Raw genomic sequence first — 27,042 nt, 5'->3', positions numbered from 1 at the left:
TCCATCTAGTGGTCTTGCTAAAAAAAAGTTTATGTATATGTGAAATTTCAGTTAATAAAGCATTCCAGGCAATTAACGTGGAAGATGCAAAGTCTTGAACATATATATTTTTATTCATATATATAATAAATTTCTATGTACAATTTATTCTTCTTTTGTAAAGAAACAAAATTAAAGAGAAAGCTTTGATTGCAAACAGTGTTTCATACTAAAGGGAGGGACAGACGTAATGGAAAAGTGCTCAAAACTAGTGTGGGTGGGTGTATGTGTGTGGGTGTATGTGTGTGTTTGTGTGTTGTTTCCCTCTTTTAGCTGAATTTTAGGTAGATACAACAGGGGTTTGCCATTGTTTTGCAAGGAGATCACCATCTGAAGGCCAGGATTCCCCTTGAAGTCACTTAGAACTCATAAAATGAGAAGTGTCTGATGGCAATCATAAAAAGATTGACATCATGTACAGCTCCGACATTACAATGAAATATCCACCACACAATGTGAGGCTTTGGCTTTTATCGCAGTGACTTTTATCGAAGCTCACACTCACGTAGAAAGACACATCCGTGATGGTCTCACGTATATGACGTCAACCCTTCTGAGTTTGCGTTCACAGCCGTGGTGGGTGTCCACTGTTTGCAATCCTGTTGATTTGCTTACTTAAATGAGTGTAAAACAAAGTGTTATGAATGTCAGGGTTCAGTCACTGACAGGAATAATGATACATTCGACAAAGCACAGCTAGGACAGTGGAAACTGGCCACTGATTCACAAAGGGTGATGTCTGATTGTCTGTTAGTCAGCTGTAGTAGACAAAGTATGACACCATCAATGCAACATGATCACATAAATAACATCACAAAAATCATCCAGTGTACGGATTCTTCCTTTAGAACATTGGCAAGAGGTAACCTCCTCCCCCCAATAATGATAATACTTTCAACAAAATGAATTAATAATTTTTTTAAAGCAGTTGAGACAGTCATGCAATATGCAGCCAAGTTAAACTAATGGCTGGCTACAGGGCCTCCCTTGTGGAGTTGAAGAAATCCACGGGTCATGAATTGATCAAGGTTAGCATTTTAGTTGGCAGGTAAGAGCTTAAATAAGCTGGTGGCAATGCCACAGCGTAAGGGAAATGTGGCCAGAGGTTTGGTGTAACATGCTTAAATTTATCAGTACACACAAATATGAGCCAGAGAATCCAGTCCAGTCTAGGCCCAGAAAAAATTTCCCAAGTGCAGGCCGTAGTTGTCGGTCTGGGTCTGGGGATTGAGATCCAGGCCCAGCCAGCTTAAAGGTCTTGCAGAACAGAAAATATCCTAGGTAGGTTACACACTCCCGAGAATGTCTGCGTGGCAGCTTTAAAGAAATCACCACACTGAATACCACTCACGTTTCACAAACTGTACACGTCACGTCAATACAAAAGAGGGTTATCAGCCAGAGGACCCGTGCTTGTGTGGAGAGAGAACTCCTCCTGTTGTGCTCTTGCTGCCTGTATTCCTTTGCTTGGACATCAGAGGGGTAGACGGATAGCAGGGGGCTGTGGGGAGGGCCAGTCAGTGTCTACATTCTGACCTTAGCGACGGTCAAAAGACTAAGAGGAGAGAGAGCAGGGGGTGAGTGGGTTAAGGGAGGATCGTTTTGTGCTCACTGAGTTTTAAAGGCACTGTCCTGTCACATGATGTCAACAAAGAACTCACAGGGATTGCCCATAGCATGCTGGAAGGACTGGCGGCTGGCGGTGAGCTCAGGAGGAACGGCTGCTAACTCTCTCCCAGGAGGGGCTCCGGGGGGTGTGCTACTGCTGACCGGGGTCTTGGGGGCCAGACGCGCCAGACAATAAGGGGGAGGCAGGCCCGGGGGGCCGTAGGAGGAGGCATGGCTTCGCTCGCTCTGGGCACAGGAGCCTGGCGCTGGCTGGGTGAAGGGGGCGTGGCTGTAGGTGAAGGAGGGGTGGTTGTTCTGCGGCAGAGTGTGGCTCCTGTGAGAATAACTGTGGCTGAGACTTGATCGAGCATGACTGTGACTGGAGACGGCATGGCTGTGATGGCTCATTTGGCTGGCGGACCTATCACCGCGCCTCCCTCCACGGACACCTGGCTCGGATTCACTGCATGTTGACCTTTGACCCTTCTCCTGAGGGGAGGAGCGTCTCCCTTTGCCTGCGCTGGGGTTGGATCCACTGCTTCGGCTTCCTGTCGAGAGAATAACAACAGACATTTTAGTTTGGTTTTCTGCAGTATACGCACACAGACCTAGAAATGTACAGTGAGCAGCTGCAACTCATCGGCGACAGCTGATTCAGAACCAGCTACTGATTAACATCAAGACGAAAGGTCACACATTAAACAACAGCTTAATGAGGCCTTCGTGAACTTCAACAGCCACTATGCATGACGTGTCAAGTGAAAACTCTCTTAATATGCACATTAATACTATTAGATATGTTACTGCACTTTGTTTAAGGTGTGACCGAATATTCTTTCTTATGCAGTCTAGCAAGAGTCAACAGTCAAGGGCAAACATGATTATCTCAAACGTTTCTCCCCCAAGTTCCACTGCAGCAAATAACATCATGGGCTTCATCTAACATCCATACAAACATCCACAGATTGTAAATGTAAACATGATACACCTGCATCAGAAAGAGATCACTACACAGCACTTTGGGATGAAACAGAATAACTTGTTTAAGAAAGTTAGATTCACAAAGCCGACTTGGCATCAAAAGCTGATCTCAGTACTGGAAATGTACGCTGGTGGCGTCATACTGATGGAGGTGTACCACACTATTGCAAAATCAAACATTCCACGCCTCCCCTTCCGCAATGAGCCCAACAGTACTGGGTAAAGTGGTGCATGATCGCCCCCTATCAGTGGGAATGATTGCACAAGCCTCGGAGTGATCATCCTGCATCATGCACCTCCCAGCACAGTTCAAATGCATGCCCAGAGGTGCAGAGAGGGAGAATCAACTGTCAGGAGAGTCACACACAGAATACACATGGACGAAGGAAGAATCATGGGACGAGCGGTAAGGTAAGAAAACAACAAAAACAACAAAAAAAGAACCTTAAAGCTACAGTATGATAGGTGGCGAATGTTGAGCACAAGAGAAAGAGAGTAGTGGTAAGATAGAGAGAGCAAAAAGAGCAGCAGAGGAGGAGAGGGGGGTTAGCAGGCTTACCGGTTCCCCCAGTGTCCTGGGACTACCTCCTCCTTCAGTCTACCGTTGCCCAGCAGAAACAGAGGGAACAACAGAATTACACACACCTCCCAGCCCAGACCTTCCCACACTGCCTAATGCACTGCATCTGCCCTGTAAGCTCCTAACAAACATTACACCCATGGTTGTCCCTTTTTTGTCATTTCAACTGAAAAAAAAAGTTATGAAAACCCTAAAAATGTGCACATGCACCCACTGAAGCAAGCAGATGGACACAAAATTACCCATGAACACTGTTTTTGTTCGAAAGAAACTTGATTCTGTCCCTCCAATCATTGCAGATAAACCAACAGAAATAATGACAACTGGCTGAAAGCAAGACATGAGGATGTCTGGATGAATCACTCAAAACAATGGAAATTCGACTGATAGATGGTAACATGGAATTATTTATCTGGGTTGCCTGGTTTAAAATATGTGCTACAACACTACAACGCCCCCTTGGTTCTCCACTCTCCTTCAATGCAGATATCAAAGATCATGCAGCACCATCACGTTTTGATTAAAAATGGAAGCAAAAGATCATTCAAGAACAGATGGAGAGGGATGGACTTGATCATTTCAAGCTGGTGATTCAGAATCACACGGTCGATCAGATTTTTTGCTGTTGTTGTTGTGTACACACCCAGTACTGCAGAGCTGTCCGCTGCATGACTCAAGATGCTCATGATTGACCTTGACGATACAGGACGCGTTTTAGAATACACATACTTAATTATGGAAAATGCAATCCAATGTCAACTTCCTGCCCAGAGAGCCAGAAAAGCTAACATTAGCGTGAGTCAGACACTTGTTAATACTGACATCATATGCCAGAAATACTTGGATTAATTAACGTCATGTTGCACGTTGAGTCAGATTATTACAGTAATTAATGATAGGCTGATGGAAAACTCTAAAGGCCTGTCGTGCCCCTCCTTGTCGCTCACCCTCGCTGTGCTGGCTGCCTGCGCTCCCACTGTGGAAACTGTGGCATGGGTCCGAGTATCCTGGCGGGAAGCTGGGGGGTGCGGAGGGGAAAGGAGGATAAGGGAATGGCTGCCCGCCCAGAGGCCAGGGGTTGCTGGTGGGAGGTAGCGGTGCCAAAGTGTCTTGCTCAGAGCCTCCACCACTCGATCCCTCATTTAAATTGAGCGACGCCATGTCTTCATGAGAGAAAACAGAAAAGGGAAAGAGGGAGGGAAAGATTTAGTGCATCTGTTCGCAGAAAAGAAATCGTAGATGTGGGAGTTGCATTACTAATACTCTGTGAGAAGCAGCTGTACTTTGGCAGAGGTCCCCAAAGGTGTAGTAGCACTGTTCGGAGAAGGTGATTTTGTTGACGGTGTGTCTCAGGTAGCCGTGTTTCAGCAGACTGCTCGCATACTTCCTCGCATCCCGCCGATCCTTGAATCCCTCCACTCTGGAGTAAAGCCAGTCTACCACGTCAGCACCTGAAACAGCAACAAGCACACACGTGGACATGAAGGCGCCTGCTCTGATGTGTTCAACAGATGCTAAAAGCACTGTTGATCTGCAGCAACCACAGAGTGACCGCAACGGCCGCCGTTAGACAAACAGGACAATGTTGCAAGAATTGGAATAAAGTTAGTGAAGTTAATGCGTAAAATATGTCTGACAGGCCCAGACTTTTTTGTGGCTGGTAAAAAGAACTTCAATGAGTTAAACAAACAAACAAAAAATTTACTAACAAACTGCCTCAAAGTAATTCTTTGATGAACTAGAATAATTACAAGCTGTCATACGTTTTTATCCATTTTAACTTTGTAATTTAACTTTTAGCTGTTTAGGAAATAGCAAATAAACACTGATTTCTTTACTCAGATTGTTTTTTTTATTGTAAAAAGGTTGAGAGATGTATCACTACTGCTCACACACAGCACGAAAGTTTAACCCTCTGAACACCAAAACCCATTGGTGGGCTTTAAAGGCATGTTATCTTGAAAGAAGAAGGCCAAAATTACACCATGTACCAGAGCCAGAAACTGTCATTTAAACCTTCTGGCAGCCGATGAACTCATTTGTGCTGTTTTGTCTGGAAAATGAGCAAAATCTAAGCCTAAAATCTGGATATTTCATCAAAAACACCTGATTCAACATGTTTCATTTATTTGCACCAGATTCTTGAAAAAACTAAAATCTTATCTAAATAAATTAAAAATGTAAGTACTAAAATATTTATAGTATTTAAAGCCAGTGTGGGTAACACTTGTGGGCCCTTGAAAAAAAGTCGCACATGCTGATTCAATTTTTTGAAGCAACTTTTGTAAAATGAATAATCAAAGAAATTCAACTCTTTTTTATGACTATGACTTTTTATGGCATTTTATACCTTTCATACTGTACAAAAGACATTTTTGAATTCTCTCTACTTCTAGCCGTGGCTGTGCTGATTTCATAGAGCTGCAGGACCTTTCATTGCTGTGAAAAATGAGTCTACTGCCAGTAAAAATGTGGCCGGAGCACAAAATGCTGAATAGTTGCTTGTGGTTTAGAGGGTTGTATCGGCATGCATACAATGTACATGTGCGCACATCTCCAACCTATCTGCATCACTCACAGTCAACAGCATAAACACTCCAGATCGTTGTCAACCTAAAGTTTCACTTCACTCATTTTTTCCCCACCTATGACGGCGTTGGCAATCGTGATCTTCAGCCACATCCTGTCTCGAATCTCGAGGCCAGAGTCAGGCAGCTGCATCACCTTGACGATAGTTGCCATATCTGTTTTACTTGCAGAAAGCGGCAAGTCATCAAATTCTAAGATGGACAGAGAAAATAAAAAGCATTTCAATGTTGTAAATTTATCAGAGTGAAATAATATAATACAGTTATTTTAAAAAATAGCGCTTCCTAGTTTGATTACAGCAGCTGGTTGTGTTTACCGTAGTGTGGGTAAGGTCCTGTCAGGGCTGTGGTGTGAGAAATCCAGGCTGCAGGGTCAATGGGTCGCACAGGCTCAGCTGAACAAACGGAACAAATAAGGCAGCTTATTTTATATTACACTGATTAAACATTGTATAGTTCAAACCTGGTCAGGGACATAAAATAAAACAACGTTTGCTAAGGAGAAAGTGAGTGCAAGGTAACACCGACGTCTGTCTTACCGCGAGGGATGGTGAAGTAGCTTCTTGGAGACGGGTCCCAACATTTGGCAACAGTAAGACTAATAGGACTGCAGAAGAACAGAGAAAATAAGTGGAAATAATAGAAAAAAACACAGAAGCTATAGTTCAAATAGAGTCGAGTATAACAATAATCAGCCTGGTCTACCAAATGATGCAACAAGAGTAAACTGCTTACTGCCCACTACATACTATTAACCTCATTACTGTTTGTATTATACCTGTCAAATATGTGAAACTCCAGACATTTATCAGCTGAGAGAGAGAAATCAAGTTTGTTTGGGTTTTTTTTAATAGACAGGGCTAAACACAAGAAAGCTTACTAGTCAGTTAACTCCTATAATCTGCAGCTGCTTTGTGAGCAGGAAAGTGAGGCAGGAAAGTCAACACTAACTCACAAAGTAACAAGGTCTTTTCTCAAAGATGGTAAGAAACATGTTGCAAAAAACATGCTGCATTGGCAACAAACTCTTTTTTTCTCAATAGGCATTCCCGATTTCTCGCAATCCTCAGAATATCCTTCTATCCTTTTTTTGACCTGTAACTGCTTTATTTTATTTATTGTTTGATGCACTTTATTTTAGCTGATGCTCCACCGTTTTAACAGTTTAATACCTTTAGCATTATTGTTTTGGTTTTATCCTTGTTTTATTTTTGTTGTAAAGCACCTTGTGATTTTATATCTGTGAAAGGTGCTATATAAATAAATTTGATTTATTTACTGACTTACAGCGCCCTCTTCGATTCACACATTCATTTGAAGTACAACATTACACCATGCCAAGTTCTAGATAAGTTATGCTTTCATTGTGATCATCTTTCACAACAGAGATCGAAATAATCACAATGCTCACTAAATGTTGTGACAGAGTTGAATGTTTTTACCCAGTTTTGGAAACAATCTCTCTTAGGATCCTCACAGCGTCGTCATTGCTCATGTTCTCAAAGTTTACGTCATTCACCTGGTTGACGAACGAAAACAAAATGTGTAATTAAGTCATTATTTCAAGTTGCATCATATAACATATTGTGTTTTCATGACTAAAACAATGTTCTGAAACCGTGTAGATGGGTTTATGAACTTGTACTGTGCACACATTAATCTCTGCAGCACTCTACTTTGAGGCCTTCAAATGCTAGCAAATCCTAAGCTGCTTTCTATGGGATACACAATCATAAAACAGAATATATTGATAAAGTCGGGGCCGCAACAAATAGCAATCATGTGCCACGTGGGTGTAGCTGTGGAGCGCTCTGCCACAGACATCAAAGAATGGAAATAACAGGAAGGAAAAGGAGAGGCAGAATTACAACGGAAGTGAACACAACGATGTGGTTATTAATAGGCCACAAAACCTCAGATAGGTATACAGTAACGTCTCTGTGTGTCAGCATTTACATTGTGAAACAACAACAGCGGAGGTGTTGTCATTTCACCGAAAACACTGATAACTGGAGAAAAAAACTTTCAAATGTCAAACTTGCAAAACTGGAAGTGTACCTGGAGGAGCATGTCTCCAGGTTCTATTCTGCCATCAGCAGCCACAGCTCCTCCCTTCATGATGGAGCCGATGTAAATGCCACCGTCCCCCCGGTCATTACTCTGACCAACAATACTGATACCCAGAAAGTTGTATTTCTCTGTGTGGGTGGAAACGGTGAATGAGCAAGATAACGCAAGTCTGACAAAGATTATATTATTAATTCTACATTAAATTCTGTGTGGGTGTATGAAGTTTACCCATGTTGAGCGTGACGGTGATGATGTTGAGGCTCATAGTGGAGTCTGTGATACTGCTGAAGGACGATGACTGGGAAAGGCAGAGAGTGGTTACAATGAGCACATTGTAAATAAAAGAGGCATAAAGTCGATATCAATCAGCTCTCTCATCTGTTTCTCACACTCAGTGTCAACATCAATTTGAGGAGAGGCGGTGGCGTGTCTTAGAAGTGCGTACCCGGTCTATCTTGGCCACTTTGTGTCTCCGTCTGCGCCGCTTGTGTCTGCGCATCAGCTGTGATGAAGAACTCTGTTCTGTAGAACTACTGAGCCTGAAACACCGAACAAGAGAGTGGATTTAATGACAGGGGAGGGAAGAAAGAGGAGACAAAAACTAAATGTCAGAATAAGAAAAGAGGCCAGGGTGTTCAATGCTGTGCTTGTGTTTATATTAACTATATCTACTGTGTAGAGTTGAGATCAAATGACTTTACGTGTTCATTTATGTAGCGAGTTTGTAGTCAATATAAAGTACATTTGCAGTACAGTACAATTAAAAATTACAGTATAATGAACCAACACATTTTGTTAGGTTTAATTTTTGTGGTGATGTAGACTCACTTCTTAGTGCTCATACATTATTTGTAAGCTGCTTTAGGTTGCTTTGCAATCTTCTGAAGCTGACATACAGTATATATATGTCTAAGTGGTGTTTAACCTGTCATGCAATACACACCTCACTACTCTAAACCGCTGCTGGTTTAGACACCAAAAAGGCAAAAAAAACCTATATAATGTGTCAACACTATGGCCTTTACTGACTTTGTTTCTCTTTTTGTGGCTTCCATGAACTGATAAACAATAGACAATTTCAGAAACAAACAAAAGCTCCTCATTTAGGTGATTGAACATCCCCAGAGATACATTTTGATGTACAGTAATATGTTACCTGCTAGCATCCTCATCTTCCTCGCTGTCAACAAATGAGCTGGACTCCAGCTCGCTGCTCATTACTGAGGCACTGTCGTAACCCATGGCTGAGTCCCTTGCTGTGCGCTCTGATTTAGAGTGACCGTTGATGCGAGGGACTGTGGGGGGAAAGAGCAGAGCAGCAGTGAGTCAGACGTAAGGTCACGTTGCTCATCGTGGAGCCGGGTCAGTGTGAGAGGGAGCAACCAGGAGGGGAGGAAAGTCACAGTTGGTGAGAGATCACAGTTATCTGAGCATCAGGAAACATGTTGACATTAACAAAAACATGAAATAAATATCAGAACCAGAACCTTACAGTAGATGGAAAGATAGAAATGAACAAGAATAACTATTAACAGCTTTGAAAAGGTAGAAATTATAGTGCAAGAAGTGCTTCATTTTCATACAGTGACAGATCTGTATAATTCACTTCCTAACAGAGATTAGAAAAAGCCCAAGGATTATAATTCCCAGCAGAGCATGACTGCCCCGTCTATCTCCATACGTACATTGAAAGTGAGGTGGTGCTGTCTCAGGGTAACAGCGGATTGGTTGGAAAGGTCTCATAGGGCGAAGAGGGCGTGGTAGCCAACGTGTTCGCCGAGAGCAAGCAAAACATTCCAGCAATGTAGCAGTTCCCATCGCAAGCTCCGCCCAGAAGGTGCTCTTAGGAAAGCTGAGCTACTGCACATAAACATTTCAGTCAGCAGAGGGACTTGACATCCACTGTCAGGATTCATGCAAACATATTACCTCCCACACTCTGAAGACTGCCGCCAGAGAGAACAACAAACACACACTAAAAGAACCAAGTGAACAGGTTCACTAAAGCAGACTGTAAGCCTGTGTCTTTGTGCTCTGCTCTAAAGCCAGCCTGAGCCCCAGACTGTCTCTGCCCACCAGCTGCCAGCTGACCGCTTATCTACAGCGGAGGCAATGAAATAAATAGGAAATAATCATAGAGACTCCACAAGAGCTAGCAAAATAAGAAAAGAAGAAGCATGTGCTATGACTCAACAGCAAAGTCACTTTTTCCGCTGACAATGTGCAGCTTTAAGCACAATGAATCATGACCTTTTCAAAAGTGGTTACATTTCGAATGACTTTAAATAATACACGTGTTGTTTCATTTTTTGTTACCCATGATCCATAAATATACAGGAGGCAGATCAGGCAAAGTATCCATGTAGCAATTCAAATTTTCTGCACTAGTTGATATTCCTTTAATGTAATAAAGGACTGCATAAATACAACCACGCTACAAAAGCTCACAACAAGTAGATAAAACCTCTCTTCACTGCAAAGGAAGAACCCTCTGATTTTTACTAACTTTCCATACTGACACTAGAAAAACAGAAATAATACTTGTGACAAACTAACCACAAAACACCTGTTCCATACAACACATTCAAAATGTCGAATACCATCACTGGCCACAACACAACAAATCCCTCTCACCGCAGCCGACAGTGCGCCTTCATCCGATGCACAGAGAAAGTGAGCTGAGAGTGAGGACAAGTATTGCCTCCTCCCTCTCTCACATGGCACGCCACTATAGAATGACTGTTAATCTGTCGCTGACCAATCAGACGATAGTATTCTCCAAAACAGAGAGAGATAATATGGGATTTGAGCTGATGTACCGTCCTCCCTCCCTCAGGTGAAAGCGCCATCAGGTTATTAAAATCCCAAATGCTTTGAGTGCTGTTACCTTTTTAAAAAATAAAAAATTAAGATACCTTTCATAACAGGAAGCAGTTTAAGTCCACCAGATGTTTTTGTGCTTTGCGTTAATACTTTAATACAAGCATAAGTCCATAAGCTTAGCTGTCGTCTTTGACCTAAGCCCTGAAACCCTGTTAGCTCTGAACCGCATGACATTTAATGCTATGGCAATGCTTTTTTTCTGGGTAATAAGTGTTCTTTTTACAGTGCAATAACTTCATATGAAAGTCTTGTCTTACTACAGGTGAAAATGCAGAGCACCTGGCGGCCTCGAAACAGATCATATCCCATAACTCCATGGCTGCCCTCTGGGTCTTACACCTGTTCGCCCTCCTGAAATGTTCAACTGTTGCATTATTCATCCTCAAACGCTACGGAACAGGCAGTAAAAAAGAAGGGGATATGTTTACCAGGTTTGAACAATTTAAGTGATCACCGTAAAACAGCCAGCGTTCAGAGCAAGACAAGCGCGTGTATAAGGTGACAGGGGAATTCCTGCGGTTGACGATGCTGCAGGCAGCGAGGAAAGCGAGGAGTGGAGGCGGGGCAACGAGCTCCACCTTTATATATCTTTACATCCCCGCCATGTGACAGAGCCAAATTGAATTACGTTTTATTGGGCCTCTCCTGCTTGATTTATGAGCCACAAATTTGTTAGTAGAGCACGAGGGGCCCACCCAAATCCCCTGATGGTTCCACTTAATTAGAGCAAACAAACTAGCAGGCAGTGAGATGTGAGACGACGAGATAGAAAGAGACGCTGCGTGTTTGTGCGAGAGGGAGACGAATACATCATTAATTCTCTCTTTCACGCCATCTGCACGATGGTAGAGCTGAAGTCAGTAAACACAGAGCTGTGGATGGAGGAGGGCACAAAGTTCATGAAGTCTGGGCTACTTCTTATTCTAAGAACAAACAAAGGAAAAAATGTTGAGCTGGCCGTTAGAAGCAGCAACGATATATTGTTGCGGTGTTCCATTCAAGAGCATTATCATAAGATACATCAAAAGTGAGATCACAGTGAAATCATGGAGCGTCTCTATGAAAAAAAATACAGTTGAATCTGTTTCCAGCTTGTGAGACGGTGCAGCTCTTCCTACAACCCCAACCTGATGCTGTACCCTGTGATACTAATTGCACCACATAAATTAATGAGTATTTGGTTAATGAGCCTGGAGCACAGGATGCAAAGAGCCAGGCTTGCTGTGAAGTGAGGACAAGGGGAAGAGAGAGAGAGAGAGCTGGTTTTGCTGTGAGTAAAGACAATGCAACCATTAGAAGCTGCTGCTTTTATGGCTTTCTGTCACAAAACCAGTTAATTTTGTCAAAATCTCTGTGTGGGAGAGAAACAGAATGAAAGCGGGTATCTGGAAATATCGCAGATGATTATGCTGATGACAAAACACACTTTTTCCACCAACGTGCCCTGTGGATAGAACAGACATGTGATATTAAAAACATTAAGACAGTAAAGGAGGCCAGTCTTGTCCCTCTCTGTTTTTGGCAAACATTGCTGCTGCTCAATGTCAAACAATAAAGCAAATGTGTCTGCACTCTCGAACAGTTCTCAAAAGGCTTTTAAATTCAAGATCCTGACAATTTCTTTACCAGACAGATTCTGCATGGCTGCATTTATATTTCGACAACAGCCGCAATAGACTTTCCTCTGATATTTCACCAAACACTAGTGTCCTCTGACAGGCTATAATCATCCTGCTAGAATGGAGTGTGACTACCAAGTGGAAAACACCCTTTGACCATAAACCTGAGCCGCACACGGGAAGCAGAGGAAAGACAATTATTGGGCAAGACAGTGAATTCCAGGAACTTTGACACACAATGAACTTATTCACTTCTTACTTTCTTCATTCTGTGAGTTTGGATGTGCCTGTGTTTCTCAGTTTGACATAACTAGAGTTCAACATGCACCGGTTGATCCCCCCCGGGGCCTTTTTTCATACATGTCTTGTGTCTGTCCATCTTTTCTTTTTTTTTTTGGTGCATAGCATGAAAGTTAAATGAAGAGGTACTGAAATGTAATAACTTAGAAATGACAAGATAATTGCATTTTTAGGATCCATCTGTTCCTGGCTGATAATACTCACGCTCAGTTTCTCGAGCTCTCCTCCGTGCACGCTCCCTCTCTCGCTCTCTGCGGTGGCTCAGGAGAGACTCTGTACCCGTCTCTGTGTCCAGGCCATCACGACTGCTCACTGCATTGGCACTGCAATACACACATTGGAAAACTTCAGTCGAAATAATGATGTACAAAACACACACTCTCTCGGTTTCCCTCTCGCAGAAAGTGTTTCGAATTCATTCTCTAGCCAGCCTGTGACCAACACTCCTGAAAATAATCCCCCAGCTACAATATACCTCTGTCTGTTATAATATCTCTGTGCCTGCCATTCAGCCCTAGGGGAATATGCAACTCATATCATGACTCTGTTTCAAATTCAGACCCTCTGGCCAAAATAGCAGCTTCATTGTTCTGCGGTATGTGATGTGTTTTTCACTAAGTGTCATTAATGACCAGATACCCTGAGAGAGAGCCATTCTGGACAATACTGGCATTAATGAGACCTATTGAAAGCCCAGATGGTGCCTGGAGCATGATTGGGAGAGAGACAGTGAGCGGAGAATGACAGATCGCATAAAAAGTGAGAAGTGGTAGATCAGGTGTGGGCTGAGCAATCAGCCGGTCTGTGTACTTGAGGTCTGGGAGGAGTCTGGGGGTTCTGGAGGGGCTGGCGGGCAGATTGTTATTCTGTCAGAGGGCTGGAGATGCTGTGGCCTCAGGCACCGGGGTTAAGGGACTAACACAGCTACTGGGCTCCTAGGAAACCTGAAGCTGGTGAGAACTCTACTCAACCCTGTCAGTCTGTCACACACACTTAGGCACCTTACACCTGCATAAATAATCACAGTGGCTCTCACGCATTCATGCACACTTGCACCCAAATGGCAGCGCTCATATAAAAACAGTGTCATATTCCTCGTGTGTAAACAGAGCAAAAGAGGCAGAAAACACGCACGTGCGGACAAACATCATCCTGCCTCCTTTGGAAACAATGTTGTCACACACTTCGGAGGCAACGTGCAAATGATCAATGCAAATTAAAAAACCCAAGAGCAGGCAGGGATGCTGTGTCTGCTGTGTTCACTCAGCGGGATAAAGTGCTCAATGGGGCATGCTTACACGCTCCTGCTCCAGAGTGCTAATGGGTGCACCTGGGCCTGGCGTCACCAGCACAGGCAAGAGCATATATGTAAATTTCACTGAGGGTGCACATTTTGGGTGCATTTCTATTGGAAATGATTGGAAAGAAAGTGACGATCGATGCAGCGGAGACCGCCTGTCTGTCAGGTTGTCAAAGGGCTGCTGACCAGCCAGTCGGCGGATCTGCTGATCCGAGGGGAAGATTATCCAAGGCGGTACACTGCAGCTGTGAACAAATGCCACCCCCCTTTCAATCCCCACCACCCGCGACCTCAATGCTGCCAATCGCCACCCCCCTGCCTCTTGGGAAATGGAGATGGGTGCTTTTAATGTCTGTTAATCCGGATTACCAGGCAGAAGCCCATCAGTTGTGTCCATTCCCAGCCCAAAACACCTATTCTGTGTGCTCATCAAATAGAGCCATTCACGCCGACAAACACATGAACTGCATGAATAAAGCACAAAAAGAAAATGAAGTGGTAATAATATTCTAGCTATTTACACAGAGCAGTAAAGGGTGGAAGACTGGATTCATTTCAGAAAGAGAGGAGGTTCGCTATAGGGAATTCACCACGCTGTTTCTCTGAGAGAAAGGCCTGCCTGTCTAACTCAAAGAGAGAAAGAGAAAGGGAGAGTGAGTGAGTGAGCGAGCGAGGGAGGGAGGGGGCGGGGGGAAGTGACGTGGGGTAAGGGGGCTGGCTGTCTGAAGTCTCCTCCACAAGGTGGCGGTAGTGAAAGCTGGCTGGGAACAATAAAATAATCAGGGCAGCTGACAGGCAAACAGCAGGGAGCAGCCCACAGAGGGCAAGCGAGCTAAGATGTCAAACACTGGATAAAGAGATACACTGAGACATGACAGACTGCATGTTCTCATATAGAGCCTCAGCCATATTGCTCTGGCGCTGTATTGCAACAGCTCTAGCCTCCACTGCCCCCAGCCCTTCCAGCTATATTTAGCAAGGGGACTTCTCCTCGGCAAGTGCAGTCATATTTTCAGTCAAAATTCTGGGCTCAGGTAACCATACGGAGAGAAAATCTCCATTTCTGAGCTTTGAAGCACCGATGTGTCTTTAGGCCACATATGCCTTTATTAACTGAGTCAGGATGAATGCTCTAAGTGACTGAATACAATAGGCCTCAGTGAGCACCAGCAGTCGCCCGGAGATGTTTATGCTGTGAAGGCTATTTCAAGAATCAGAAGCACTGGCAGTGTACGCATCATGTTTACATAGATGAGTGGACTAACGCCTCACTCTACGGCTGTGTGGGTGGGAGGGAACATAGAAGTGGGGGAAAAAATTCACACCTATGCATGTTCCTACACATACTCCATGCTATATTCACACACCAGAGTGCAACCTACCTCCTACACTTCCCATATGAGCCTATAATGATGACTCTCGCTGGCGAGTTATCCACGTTCTGATTAGCACTTACGTATGGCATGCTGCGAAACAAAAAGCTCGCCCAGTGCACAGGGTTGTGTGCTTGAATACATCTGCTTGCATGCCTGTGTGTAATTGTGCATATGTGACAAGCGGCAATCAGCCTACTTACTGGAAGGAGGGGGGTCGGGAGTCTCCGATGCCTCCTGTTCTCTCGAGGGGAGGGGGAAGCTCCGGGTGGCTCTCAGTGCATTGAGATCCTCCATCAGAGTGCGCACTCTCTGCAAGGACCAGCTGAGAAGTCGTAGAAAAGGAAATATTCATTATAGATCAGATGTTTTCAGCCCAGACACAAACACGAGCAATAATAAATATTTTGATGTGTGATATAAGCTCAATAGTCTGGAGACAGAAGATCAAAACAAACACAATAGACTATGCAAAACTCACACGGCAATGTTAGATCCACAGAGGCACAGACACACATGAGGGAAGACTGAAAGACTGTGAAATGAGATGCTGCAAAAAGGCCTGCAGATGACTGGTAGCGACACATAAACAACTTGAGAAACACCAAAAGCGACACAGAAACTTAAAAGACCGCGCTGCTTTTACTCCGTCGAGTGTCAGTACAAAGGATGATGTACAATGACCCATCCTTTCATCTGGGCCTCAATAATGAAAGTTAAAGCAGACAGAAGTGGAGACACTAACAACTGTATGGACTGTGATTATTCTAATGCAAGCTTCAGGCTTCACAGGTGTCACTAGATTTTTGAGGGAAGTGTGGGACAGGGTTTTGAGTTTGTTAGTTTTTTTGCTTTGTTGCAACGAATGTAAGTTTTCTTGCTTCTCCTTCACTGTCTCTGCCTGCGGTGTTCTGTGTTCTCTGCTGTCTTTGCTGTTTAAAACAAGAATGGACAGTCTAGTCCTCGACTCTCCAGTTTTATAAAAAAACTACTATATAAAAGTATTCTCTGTCTGTGTTTAACATTATTAAGTAGAACCTTTTAGAGATGCACTGATGGACATTTGTCTCCTGATACTGGTTAATTGATCAGATTCCAGTGGTCTCTTTTTCCCAGATTTAAACTTTATAGCCCTTATTGGATCATTTTATGAAAGGTAACCCGAGGTCAGGCATTGCTTGCAATGACTTCCTGAACACAACTTATAATGGAACCACTGAGTGTCCTAATAATATTGATAGAGATGAGTGGGCTGGTCATGTGTGGTTGATACTGATCTTCTCATTATGGTCAGTATCTGCTCACACACTAATGGATAAGTGCTGCTTCCACATATACTTTACAGTGTACATTTGCCAGAGCAAATAAATGAGATAAACAATAGAATATTTCTTAGGTTTCTGCAGTGCGATTATAATAAGTAGCCTTAATAACAACTGCATTAGCAGTAAGGGCACATTTACCTTATCTAACATTTGTATGTAAATGAAGAAGAACATAGCACGAACCAGCACCATACACTGCAAAAGTGTCTAAGCTAGTTTGCAAGGGTCATTAAACTGCACAATTAAATACGCACAGAAATGCACACAACTCCACAATAACATAGATAACTAACAGAACAAAATTCAAAACCTGTCAAAAATACAACAACAAAGCACTCAGAGAGCGCAGAACTCCATAAAGGCTGCTCTGTCGTATGATTTCTGATGGATGAAATCTTTAAACGATTTGTGATCCACGGCGGCCAATTTTTAGTACGATCGCAGTCATGTGATCATCAACAGCTGATAAAGTGTTCACTTGTTGCCATAGTCACAGTGACACCATGGTGCTATTTTGGAATGATACAGAAATCTTTAACAAATCTGCGGCTCCAGACTATAAGATGCATCACTGCCGAAATCTAATCATTTGGTCTTTGTGTCATTTCTGACCTGCCCTGAGAATTCCATCCAAATCTGCTAGCCTGTTTTTGAGTAATGTTGTTGACAGACAGATAGAAATACAGAGTAAATATCAACCAGCAACAGACATAAACTCTCCCTCTTTAAAGGCAGCTTTAATTAGTATTTTAAATCACCCAGTTCTGTTGATACATTTATAGTCTCAGTTTAACAACCATGCAAGCTAATATTCTTGATTCCTAACGTATCAACAAGTTGCCCAATTATTAGCTCATAATCGTTTTTTAACCCTATCCTATTAATTAAGTTTAACAATATGAAAAAGAGACATTTAAAATGACTACATTTAAAAAAAGAAATCTCTGTGTGTGTGTGTGTGTGTGTGTGTGTGTGTGTGTGTGTGTGTGTGTGTGTGTGTGTGTGTGTGTGTGTGTGTGTGTGTGTGTGTGTGTGTGTGTGTGTGTGTTGTGCGTGCATGCATTCGCATGTGTGGTATAATTATAATTATAATTATAATTAAAATTATAATTAAAACTATAATTATAATAAGCCCTGTTGTACCATTGTACCCCACCTTACAGCGTGGCATATAGTTCACGTTTGCATAACAGATGTTATACTCATTGGACAATTTGAAGCAGGAAGAAATCATAATTGTCAGAATAAACGATGTAAAGATTCGCCACAGGGAACAGAGCTCAAAGAAATGCTGATAAGTGGTAGGTGAAATCACAAGAAATTTCTATTCAAATGTAAATCCAGAGTGGCTTTTGCTGATAATGGCCTATATGCAGTTAAAACACAGCACTATACGTATGTTTGTGACGGCACAACAGAGCTGCAAGTCTATTAAGTAGATGATAGAAAACGAATTGGGCACTATTAATGATTAAATAATTTTGTCAATATGTTTGCAACGAAACTGAAAAATATTCCTTTTCTCCAGCTGCTCAAATGTCATGATTTCTTAATTCTTTGTGTCTGATGTGGTAGTAGACTGAATATCTTTGGATTTTGGAATAGTAGAATTTTTTTATTTATCCAGTCAAGCCATTTTAAGACATCAACTTAGACTGTCAGTAACTGTATCCGAGAATTTTTGCTATCTTCTGACATAGAAAAAGCTAGAAAAATGATTAATCAAGATAATAATTACCACTAATCCTAACACTGCAAACTTATAGTGAAAGTAGGTCACACTAAATAAATGTTACTATGGATGAATCATGAAGATGCACAAATTTTGGCTAATTGTTGACACCATTGTGGTAGAGTAATACCACATTCAAACACATGTTAAGGTTTCCACCCCTGATGTCAGCGACTCCCAACACTGATTAAGTGTTATTGAGGGAGACAGTTCGTAACAAGCCTGCAACCACCACTGTGTCTCATTCTGACCTCTGACCTTCCTATCGAGGGAGTCAAGCACCATAATGACTTTCCCCACCGAGATCAATAAACTACAACATCTGTATAAGGCATCGCATAAAAAACACACACACAAAGCTACCAAGCAGATTAAATAAGCAGCCTGTCAAAGTAATATATACATCCTTGCTTTTAGTTTTAGATCAATATTTAAGGGAAGAGCTTTAACCTGTGTCCTCCATCCTGTACGTAAGCAATGATTAGGAAGTAAATCTTCCTCTAATATCGACAGACTGATTTGATTTGACATACTTTATTGTCCCCATAGGGAAACCTAGGCACACAGCGCTGTTTATCTCCCATAATTAGAAAACACTACAGAGCAACATCAGTCAATAGAGTAACTGACCATCAGATTACATGGATTGTATCATTTCTTATTTCAATAGCCAAACCGAGCAACTCTGATTGTGTTTTGTAACAGTGGCCGAGGTTAATATCTAATGGATTCACTCACACCGCTACACTACAGCTCAACTGTGAGATCAAGGTGAAGAGTGTTTGAAAACCTATGTGGAGGCGTTCCACGGCTACATTTACATGATCTATGGCTGTTCCACATATCTTTGGTTAAAGCTGAGGCTGCAAAGCCAGGCAAACAGCCAGGAGAGAGGGGCAGCACGGGTGCACCATCCATCTCACTTACCCAGGACACTACTCTCCCGTTGAAGCACGGCAGCTTGGCGTTGTCATCGGAAATCTCTTCTTTGACAACCCTGGGGAGCAAGCAGAGAGACAGTTAGGCTAACTGACCGGTAGCGGGACACAGAGTCCGAGGCTCAGCAATGTAACATCGTACAACCTGGAAGCACTTCACTGCCCTGCATAGTTGGCACATACTGAGCGACATTCACGCTTTGAAAGTCACATTTTCCACATTGCTTTCAACCAGCTTTGCACCCTTGCTAGCATGGGTAAGCTCAAAGAGCAGTGATTTATGGACATCGTGGCTGTCCGCCCAGTTACGCCAAGCACAACAAAATGATAAAGACAGCTCAACCTGGTGAGGATAGAGCCACACAGCCATAAATCAGTAACGGAGGGGGTCGAACATTAAACCTGTGCAGGTGTGCATGTTTCATGATAATCCACTGAAGATAGCATATAAATAATGCAAATATTGAGTGTTTTAAATCTACCAAAATATTTATAAAGCACAGGTTTAAATGCACTGATGTTGCACTGTAATGAAATGACAGGTTTTATGTGTGCTTGTAAAGTTTAAATATAACAACAATAGATAGATAGATAGATAGATAGATAGATAGATAGATAGATAGATAGATAGATAGATAGATAGATAGATAGATAGATAGATAGATAGATAGATAGATAGATAGATAGATAGATAGATAGATAGATAGATAGATAGATAGATGTGTCTGCATTAATGTTTTCTGAGTGTGTGTAGGTAGGAAAAGCCTCATAACGGCGACAACAGGGCGTCAGGGCACAGGAGTGTGTATTAATAGAGTGATCCAGTGTGAGAGCCTCCTTCAGAGTGTTCGTCTTTGGCTGTAAATTCCCTACAAAAATACCTCCCAGTTACCCTTTGACCTGCTGGGACACAGTTCAGCTGCAACCCGTCACCACACCTGCTAGGCTCGTGTCACATAGATCAAGTTTGGAGCTCGCAGTCGAGTGGCAGGAGATGATCCGACAAAACACCTTACACATCGACACAGTCGTGGAGCTATACAATCCTAATATATTTACTAGACTCCATTATAACTCCCTGTATGGCTTTATGCATGTTGTTTTTCTATTTATGGTAAAAGATTTTCCCAGAATTGTAATAACCAAGCATTTCTGAAACTCTGTGGAGATCTCACATTAACTTCTTGGCTTTGAACGTGGAACATGAAAAGGGAGAGGCACGACTTGAGAGCAGCAGGAAATCCTAAGAAGATTTTATGCAGGGGTGTCTCTGACAGGGTCTTTATGGCTTTTTCTCGCTTCTTGTTTGCCAAAACTTCCCCGCTACTGAAATGATTAGCCAAGCCAGTTGTGTTTTTGTGTGCACTGCTGCTGTGGGAGCTGTATTGCTGGGAGTGGTGGACAGAGATAACGTAGCCTTGTGGCTGGAACTGACGACCACAGAGTCTGCTGCTGTGGCATGTTCCACCTCAGGGAGGAAAAGGGCCGGCTGCTTGTTAGGTAGGAAATGTTTGCATCCTCTCTCTTGAGCCGCATGACCAGCTGTAAGGTGACTTGTGAGGATGTGGGAGTGGCCTGTACAAATAAAATAGCAGCTATGCTTCTTCCTAATGTCTGACAGGAACAGTTGACCAGTGTAAGCACATTTCACAGTTGCTGGTGTGCAAAATACAGCTCTGAAAGTGTGACTGTTGCATGAAATGAAACCAACAGAACCAGGAAGAAATTCCAACGATAACAGATGACGTCTGTAACAGCTTCCATCTGATATCAGGACCGGTCTTAGTTCCACATCTGAACTCTTAACAAGCACAGACACACAAATGAACCCACACACACATAAAGCATAAGCCCGGTTTAGAGAGGCTTGTGTCTGGTGTGGGCTGCTGTCACACATCTGACTTCTTAGAGCTGACAGCCTAAATAGGTCTTAACAGATTTCACAGGATAATGACACAAGATTTACCCCGGTGATGGCGGAATATTCCGCTGTTGGAGATATTTGTGTAGCTGGGGAAGATTAAACGTGTTTGTTTATGCTTTGAAAGACAGAGGACGGCTGGGTAACTTAGAGCCTAAACCAAAAACCAAAGGCAGCACAAGTCAGCCAGCACCGACCAACGGTCCAAGGACTTTGGTGGGCTGATGCAAATGATACTATAAACAGGGAAGCAAAATATTTGTAGTCAAATAAGATCTTGAATAGAGAGACTTCAACATGACACCAAGTTTCACTTAGTAAACAGCTTAATGCAGCTTTAACCATCCAGAGAGCTGTTAATAATAGCAGGCATACTGTCGATGGCACATTTAAACCCAAAACTGTGTGATTTTGACAGCGTCATAATCACGAAGTTCTGATGCTTTTGTTCCTTTTCTACTGATAGTGTCACTACATGACAAATATTATATGATCATCATCACAGTACAAGCGTCGCTGTTGATGCTACGACATCAAATTGCAGTATAACCTTCAAATCTGTCACAATCCTCAAATAGGAAACACAGGCGAAGGGAGGCAGGGGTGCATTTGTGCAAAAAGCTGCAGATTTTTGTCCTCTAACTACAGAGGCTTTGCATCACTTTCTCAGCAGAAGAAAGATCCCCCTACCAGCCCCCTGTTTTCTGAGACACAAACAAGACTGTTTCTTTCAGACCTTCAGCTTGGCTGCTTCCTCAGCTCCAGAGTGCCTCTGTGACTTGCATTATAGTTAGGTCTCAAACCCACTCACCACCAGTGGCAATGACAAAACGCCATATCATCACCTTGAAGTTTCCGAAAAAGCCAAGTGGGTTGCTTCAAAACAACCCAGCCTCAATTAGCTTCCTGTCTTATGAATATTGATGAACGAATGAATATTACTGCGAAACAGCTCAAGTATGAAATGTGTACAAGAAATGTCTCATTGTCTAATTTGCTGTGCTCCGTTGTGTGAATGGAAACGCCACAGAGCGTGGTTACATGTATTCCATACGATTCCACGGGGGCCTGAAATGACATGTTCACTGTGCTAAGCTGAGGCGTTTGGGGTGCAAAGCATTTATCACATTTGTGTGGCCACTGCTTAAAGAGCTGATATGGCCAGCAAAAATGTAGTTCAGCAATCCCATAAGAAAATGGCTGTTTTTTTCCAGCGCAGCAGGGGGTCTACTACAGAGGACCCTGCACTGACTGCTCATTTACATTTCAAACACTGTCTATAACTGCAAGGGATTTGATGTTTTCCCTCTCTGCTCAGCAGTCTTATTCCTCCCTTGCTAATTCTCCAGCAGCCATACTGTCTGTGTGTATGCAGTACAGCCAGCATGGCTACCACAAAGCGCTGCTTTCCTCTGTGCCTTTGACTGAGTTTGCTTCCATACTGTGCCAGTACCATACGGCACTCACACAGCCTGAATATTCAACCTTAACTCAAAGGCAGGAATGCTTGTGGAGATGTCTTTATAATGTGTGTACACCAGCTCTGTGTGGAAACCTAGTAGTCACACTGTCCAGCTCACAGAGTCATTTAATATGCTTTGCTGATGCACATGTAGGAACGGCTGGCCTACGTAGTCGTGCATTCAGCAAACCTGGAGTCATGTCTCCATGTGGAGAGAGCAAACATGCTTTGTTTGTTTCCATAATCTGCTTGTCGATCACCTGAGGCCCAGTGAGCAGCCCGGCCTGCAGTGCAAGACAGGCAGGAAGCCAGGGCTGGGGACAAAGCGGCGCACCAAGCCGAGCCCGCCACCAGGAAGAGCCAGTTTCCCTCACAAGGTCAGGCTGCAGTCGAAATGCATGACGTTTGGCTGTATAGACGCTGCCTGCTTCTGCATTTCCTCCGGTTGTCACGAGGAGCTAGATATTAATGTACGTGGTCCCAAGTATGACTGCTCAGACTGGAATGAGAAGAGGCACTGACACAAATATGTCATTCTCAGCACAGGCCTGATATACAAGCAGATCTCGCTGACCAGGAGAACTGAGGAGCTTTGAAGAACTGCTGCAGTTTCTGGAAATCAGTTACAAAGTGAGGGAAAAAAGGTAGAGGAACAAGATGGGAAATATTTCTATAATTGAGAAGAGCCAGCATCTGGGGATGGACTTTCTGGCGTAAAATTAGTCTTTAAAATAAGTTACAGAAAACACAGATTTAACTTCATTTGTTCAATTTCCTTACAAAAAAAGTATACTCAACATGTTATATGGCTTTAAAAAACATTTTTTTATGGCTGTCGGTTTAATCCATTATTTCTCTCTCTCTTAATAGCACTAAATGACGATAAATAGAGGTTGGCAAACTACTCCCCCATCACCATGCACTCTTCAACCTACACAAACAAGCCTTTATATAACAGTATTACAGTGATAACACAGTAAATACTACACAGTTTATCAGTCAACTTGGAAGGATGGGGCGCTGTGGGAAGAATTAACACCTCTGAGGCAATTAAAAGGTGATAAGACGATGCACAGTCACAACCCCTACTATGTGGTGTTTCCTTTCGGATTCATCTGCAGTCCATTGTGTGTGTCCTGATGCAGAAATACAACTTCACAGAGTAATAATAATCTCCCATCCATGCTCTGAAAATCACATGCTAGAACGCTCAGGCTCAGGGAAAACCGAACCAAACACGCTGAAACCTGAGATCCTGACGCCGTGTCAACACTGCGGTGACATTTCTATTCCACATGGGTAATATATTGACATTATTGTGAGCAGCAGAGGGGTCTGGCTCTGGGTAATGCACGCAGGGCTGCGTCATTAGGGCTCCGGACAGATCTGGTATCACTTCAAACACTCGTGTGTCTCCTCCACTGCGCACAGGATAGTCTGTAATAATGAGCAGGTGCCAGGAGCAGGCAAAAACAGACATGGCACTGTAGTTTGCACACATGTAAGGATCGTGGCAGCCAGGGGCGTTTGATGTTGTACCAGGGCCTGCATTAAGACGTCCAAACACACCGCAATAAATAGCCCCAAGAGCAGGCTAATAATAATCAGCGACGGTGGCCACTTACCCAAAATCCTGGTCCATGGATTTGAAGAAGAATTTGTAGCTATTGACGGGTCGATTGTTGAGGACATTTTTAAAATCCGCTAAGGTGACTTTCTCTGGAGAGACGGACAGTTTGACCAGATAAGGAGTCTCCTCCTCGTCTATGTGATATATTATTTTAGTCTCCGCCATGAGAGTGAGGGGAGGACAATCATTGACACGGGAAAGGAACAAGGGTTGGCAGCGCAGTAGACGGGCCTGCTCTGTTACCAGCTATCCGGAGAATAACATAACAGCATTCCCTATTACAGAAACCTGAAAAGCCCACGATGGAAAATGAAGCTCCGTGTCTGAGGCGACCGCAGCGAGGATCCAGACATAATCGCGTTGTGAGCGCCCGTATTCCTGCTCCGGTGTGAGTCGCTACGGTGGCTCTCTCGGCACTAAAACAGGAAGGGACAGTCCACATCCTTGCGATATGGAGCTGGGAATATTACTGTTTCTCACAAGGTAATTGGTTAGACAGTGCTGTCATCTAGTGGTGTGAGTGAGCTGTGCGCAGGCCTGTGAGCCCCGCTTATACAACACGCTGCTACTGTACCGTACAGACCTGAACAAAGAGGAGGACAACTGGACCAGTCAGGTGCTGCTTTATCATCTACTATGGGATGTTTCGCATCAGGGGCGGATCCAGATTAATTTTAGTGGGGGGGCACAAAAGATATTTTGGGGGGCCACCGAAAAGTTGCAAGAAAAAATGAAAGCTGCAACCCACCTCTCGATTTTGCAAAGTATTTTTCATGTTTTTTTTTAATTTTATTTATTTAGTTTTTTTTTTGGTGTGTGTGTGTGTGGGGGGGGGGGGGGTCTTTAACCCAATAGGAGAGCTGTATATGGCCTTTTCATTTTGGACTGTTAACATTCAAATTATGATGGACTGCTTTCCTTATTTATGTCAATTACAACATCATTAGCTGCAGCATCGGCAAGCCAGGATTTGGACCAGGGATCTTCTTGCTGCAAGGCGAAAGTGCTAACCACTACATCACCTGGCAGCCCAAGATACAAAACACGTAATTATGAAATCGAACAACATTTTTTCAACAAAAATATTAAACATTAAAGATGAAACATTTTAGATAATTAAATATTTAAAAATACAATTAAACAAGAATATTAAACATTTAAAAAGTACAAAACATTTAATACATTATTAAGCCTTTCAAAAGTCAAAACATTTAATTAAAAATAAATGTTTAATTAGAAATTAAATTTTAAAGACAATAAAACTTTAAATAGGAATTAAAAAGAAAATAGAATGAAGCAAAAAGAAAATTAAACATTAAAAGGTGGTAAAACGGTCCGCAAACAAAAAACGAGTGGTTATTTGATTTTCATTTTAAAATACAAAAATTAAAATTGAAATACAAGGCGTTTTTCCTTTTCGTGATCAAAAAGGGATATACGAAATTTTAAAACTTCTTTGACTTTCAAGTTTTAATAAAGTTCATGCTACTTTAATAAAATGATCAAAGTGAATAAATTGTATTTCTGTGATCTGTATATTGATTTCTGTCTTTTCTCCTGTCATCCAGATGTTTAGAGAGAGCTGATGCCACATCTGGTCCAGCCGATGGAAGGTCTTGAAGTTCTCGGACTGGCCGTGACTGAAGATGGTCCTCTCACTGGATTTGAGGTTCAGATGCTCAGTAACAAACTCCACCAAAGAGCCAACAGGGAAGCTTTTGGTTTATTAAATGTTGCTATGAAGCATGAAGACTAAACTCTCCACAAGGATCCAAAATAAGTTGGACTTCTACATGAGAGCTTTAATTATTCTTTATCTACTACCTGAGAAGTTTGGTTAATAAAAAAAGACAAAAACTAATATTTTCAGCTGAACTAAAGACAGACTTTGTGATTTTTCTGCTCACATGTTGTGTTGTTGTAAACTTATTCTTTCAAATAAATAGTTCCCTAACCCCCTGGAAACCAGCGATTGTCCTGTTTCTGTGTCACTCCTCAGCGACCCTAGACAGCTGGGTTCTAATGTTTTTTGAGCAACACACCATACTATGATGTTTTTACAATGATGGTTCTACTATGAAACCTGTTTGACATGTTCAGGCGTTCTATGTGTGAAAACTCAGAGATTTCAGGGATCAGAAGGTGGTTTTCAACTTTCTTTGTTAACTTTCTGCTTCAACCTGAAACTAAATTTACTTCACTAACCCAGCCCTCTGGACTTACAGTAAGCTGTGTTCCTATTGGCTGTCCAGGTGGCTGCTTGGTGTTATCAGGAACACCTGAGCAGCTCAGTGTCTTCCTGCTTTATGTCTGCAGTCAAACATTTCCTCTTCTTCTCTTCACCAGATTCTGTTGCTTTAGTTTGTTCTTTAGGTGTTGGCTTGCAGCTTCCAGCAGTAAAATACTCTTTAATGTGTTTCAGGTAGTGATGGTGAAATCGAAGCTTCATGAAGCAATGAACCACTTTGACACATCTGCTTCAAGAATGACACATTGCTTCGAAGCATTTGGAATCAAAACACCGTTTTGGAACACTTTCACTTCAAAAGCTCGACATTGTGTCGAGCAAACTGGCTCAAGCGTAACATCACTAGTTTCAGGGCTTTGTACTGGATAGTTGCCTTGGTAAATGTGGTTATTTAGCCACAGTTAGCACATGGTGCTAATGTGTGCAGTGATTAGTGGATTTGGTG

The 27,042-nt window shown here is 42.7% G+C and overlaps 1 protein-coding gene and 1 long non-coding RNA gene across 6 annotated transcripts; one reads left to right on the top strand and one right to left on the bottom strand.

Annotated features, from left to right (window-relative positions):
- Nucleotides 1-92: 92 nt before the first annotated feature.
- On the bottom strand, nt 93-24,854 carry dvl1a (dishevelled segment polarity protein 1a). Of its 5 annotated transcripts, XR_007942387.1 has the most exons (17): nt 24,345-24,852; nt 19,326-19,395; nt 15,545-15,666; nt 12,873-12,991; nt 9,023-9,161; nt 8,312-8,405; nt 8,095-8,164; nt 7,855-7,994; nt 7,239-7,315; nt 6,336-6,403; nt 6,114-6,191; nt 5,854-5,988; nt 4,492-4,659; nt 4,156-4,371; nt 3,852-3,901; nt 3,188-3,226; nt 2,073-2,195 (listed from the first exon to the last, which is right to left on the bottom strand). XR_007942387.1 is itself a non-coding variant. In XM_051949168.1 (16 exons), the coding sequence occupies exons 1-15, from the start codon at nt 24,512-24,514 to the stop codon at nt 3,222-3,224; spliced, it is 1,671 nt and encodes a 556-aa protein (XP_051805128.1). In that variant the 5' UTR covers nt 24,515-24,852; the 3' UTR covers nt 2,073-2,195; nt 3,188-3,221. The 5 variants fall into 5 exon arrangements, 2 of the variants coding, with proteins under 2 accessions (XP_022058382.1, XP_051805128.1); XR_007942386.1 differs by having other exon boundaries at nt 3,852-4,371; nt 24,345-24,854; XM_051949168.1 differs by lacking the exon at nt 3,852-3,901.
- On the top strand, nt 24,718-26,314 carry LOC127534319 (uncharacterized). Its single transcript, XR_007942388.1, has 2 exons — nt 24,718-24,832; nt 25,918-26,314. It is a non-coding gene; the product is annotated as an uncharacterized LOC127534319 (long non-coding RNA).
- Nucleotides 26,315-27,042: the final 728 nt, after the last annotated feature.

Source organism: Acanthochromis polyacanthus, chromosome 6 (genome assembly GCF_021347895.1).
Source record: "Acanthochromis polyacanthus isolate Apoly-LR-REF ecotype Palm Island chromosome 6, KAUST_Apoly_ChrSc, whole genome shotgun sequence".
Lineage (NCBI taxonomy): Eukaryota > Metazoa > Chordata > Actinopteri > Pomacentridae > Acanthochromis > Acanthochromis polyacanthus.
Note: the sequence above shows the minus strand (reverse complement) of the source record. Positions and strands in the feature narration are given on the sequence as shown.

Coding starts and splice junctions, on each gene's coding strand:
- dvl1a (XM_022202690.2), bottom strand. CDS start 24,514: ATGGCGGAGACTAAAATAATATATCACATAGACGAGGAGGAGACTCCT. Junction 6,192..6,335: donor CTACTTCACCATCCCTCGCG/GTAAGACAGACG, acceptor CCGTTTGTTCAG/CTGAGCCTGTGCGACCCATT. Junction 2,196..4,155: donor AGGCAGCCAGCACAGCGAGG/GTGAGCGACAAG, acceptor TTCTCTCGACAG/GAAGCCGAAGCAGTGGATCC.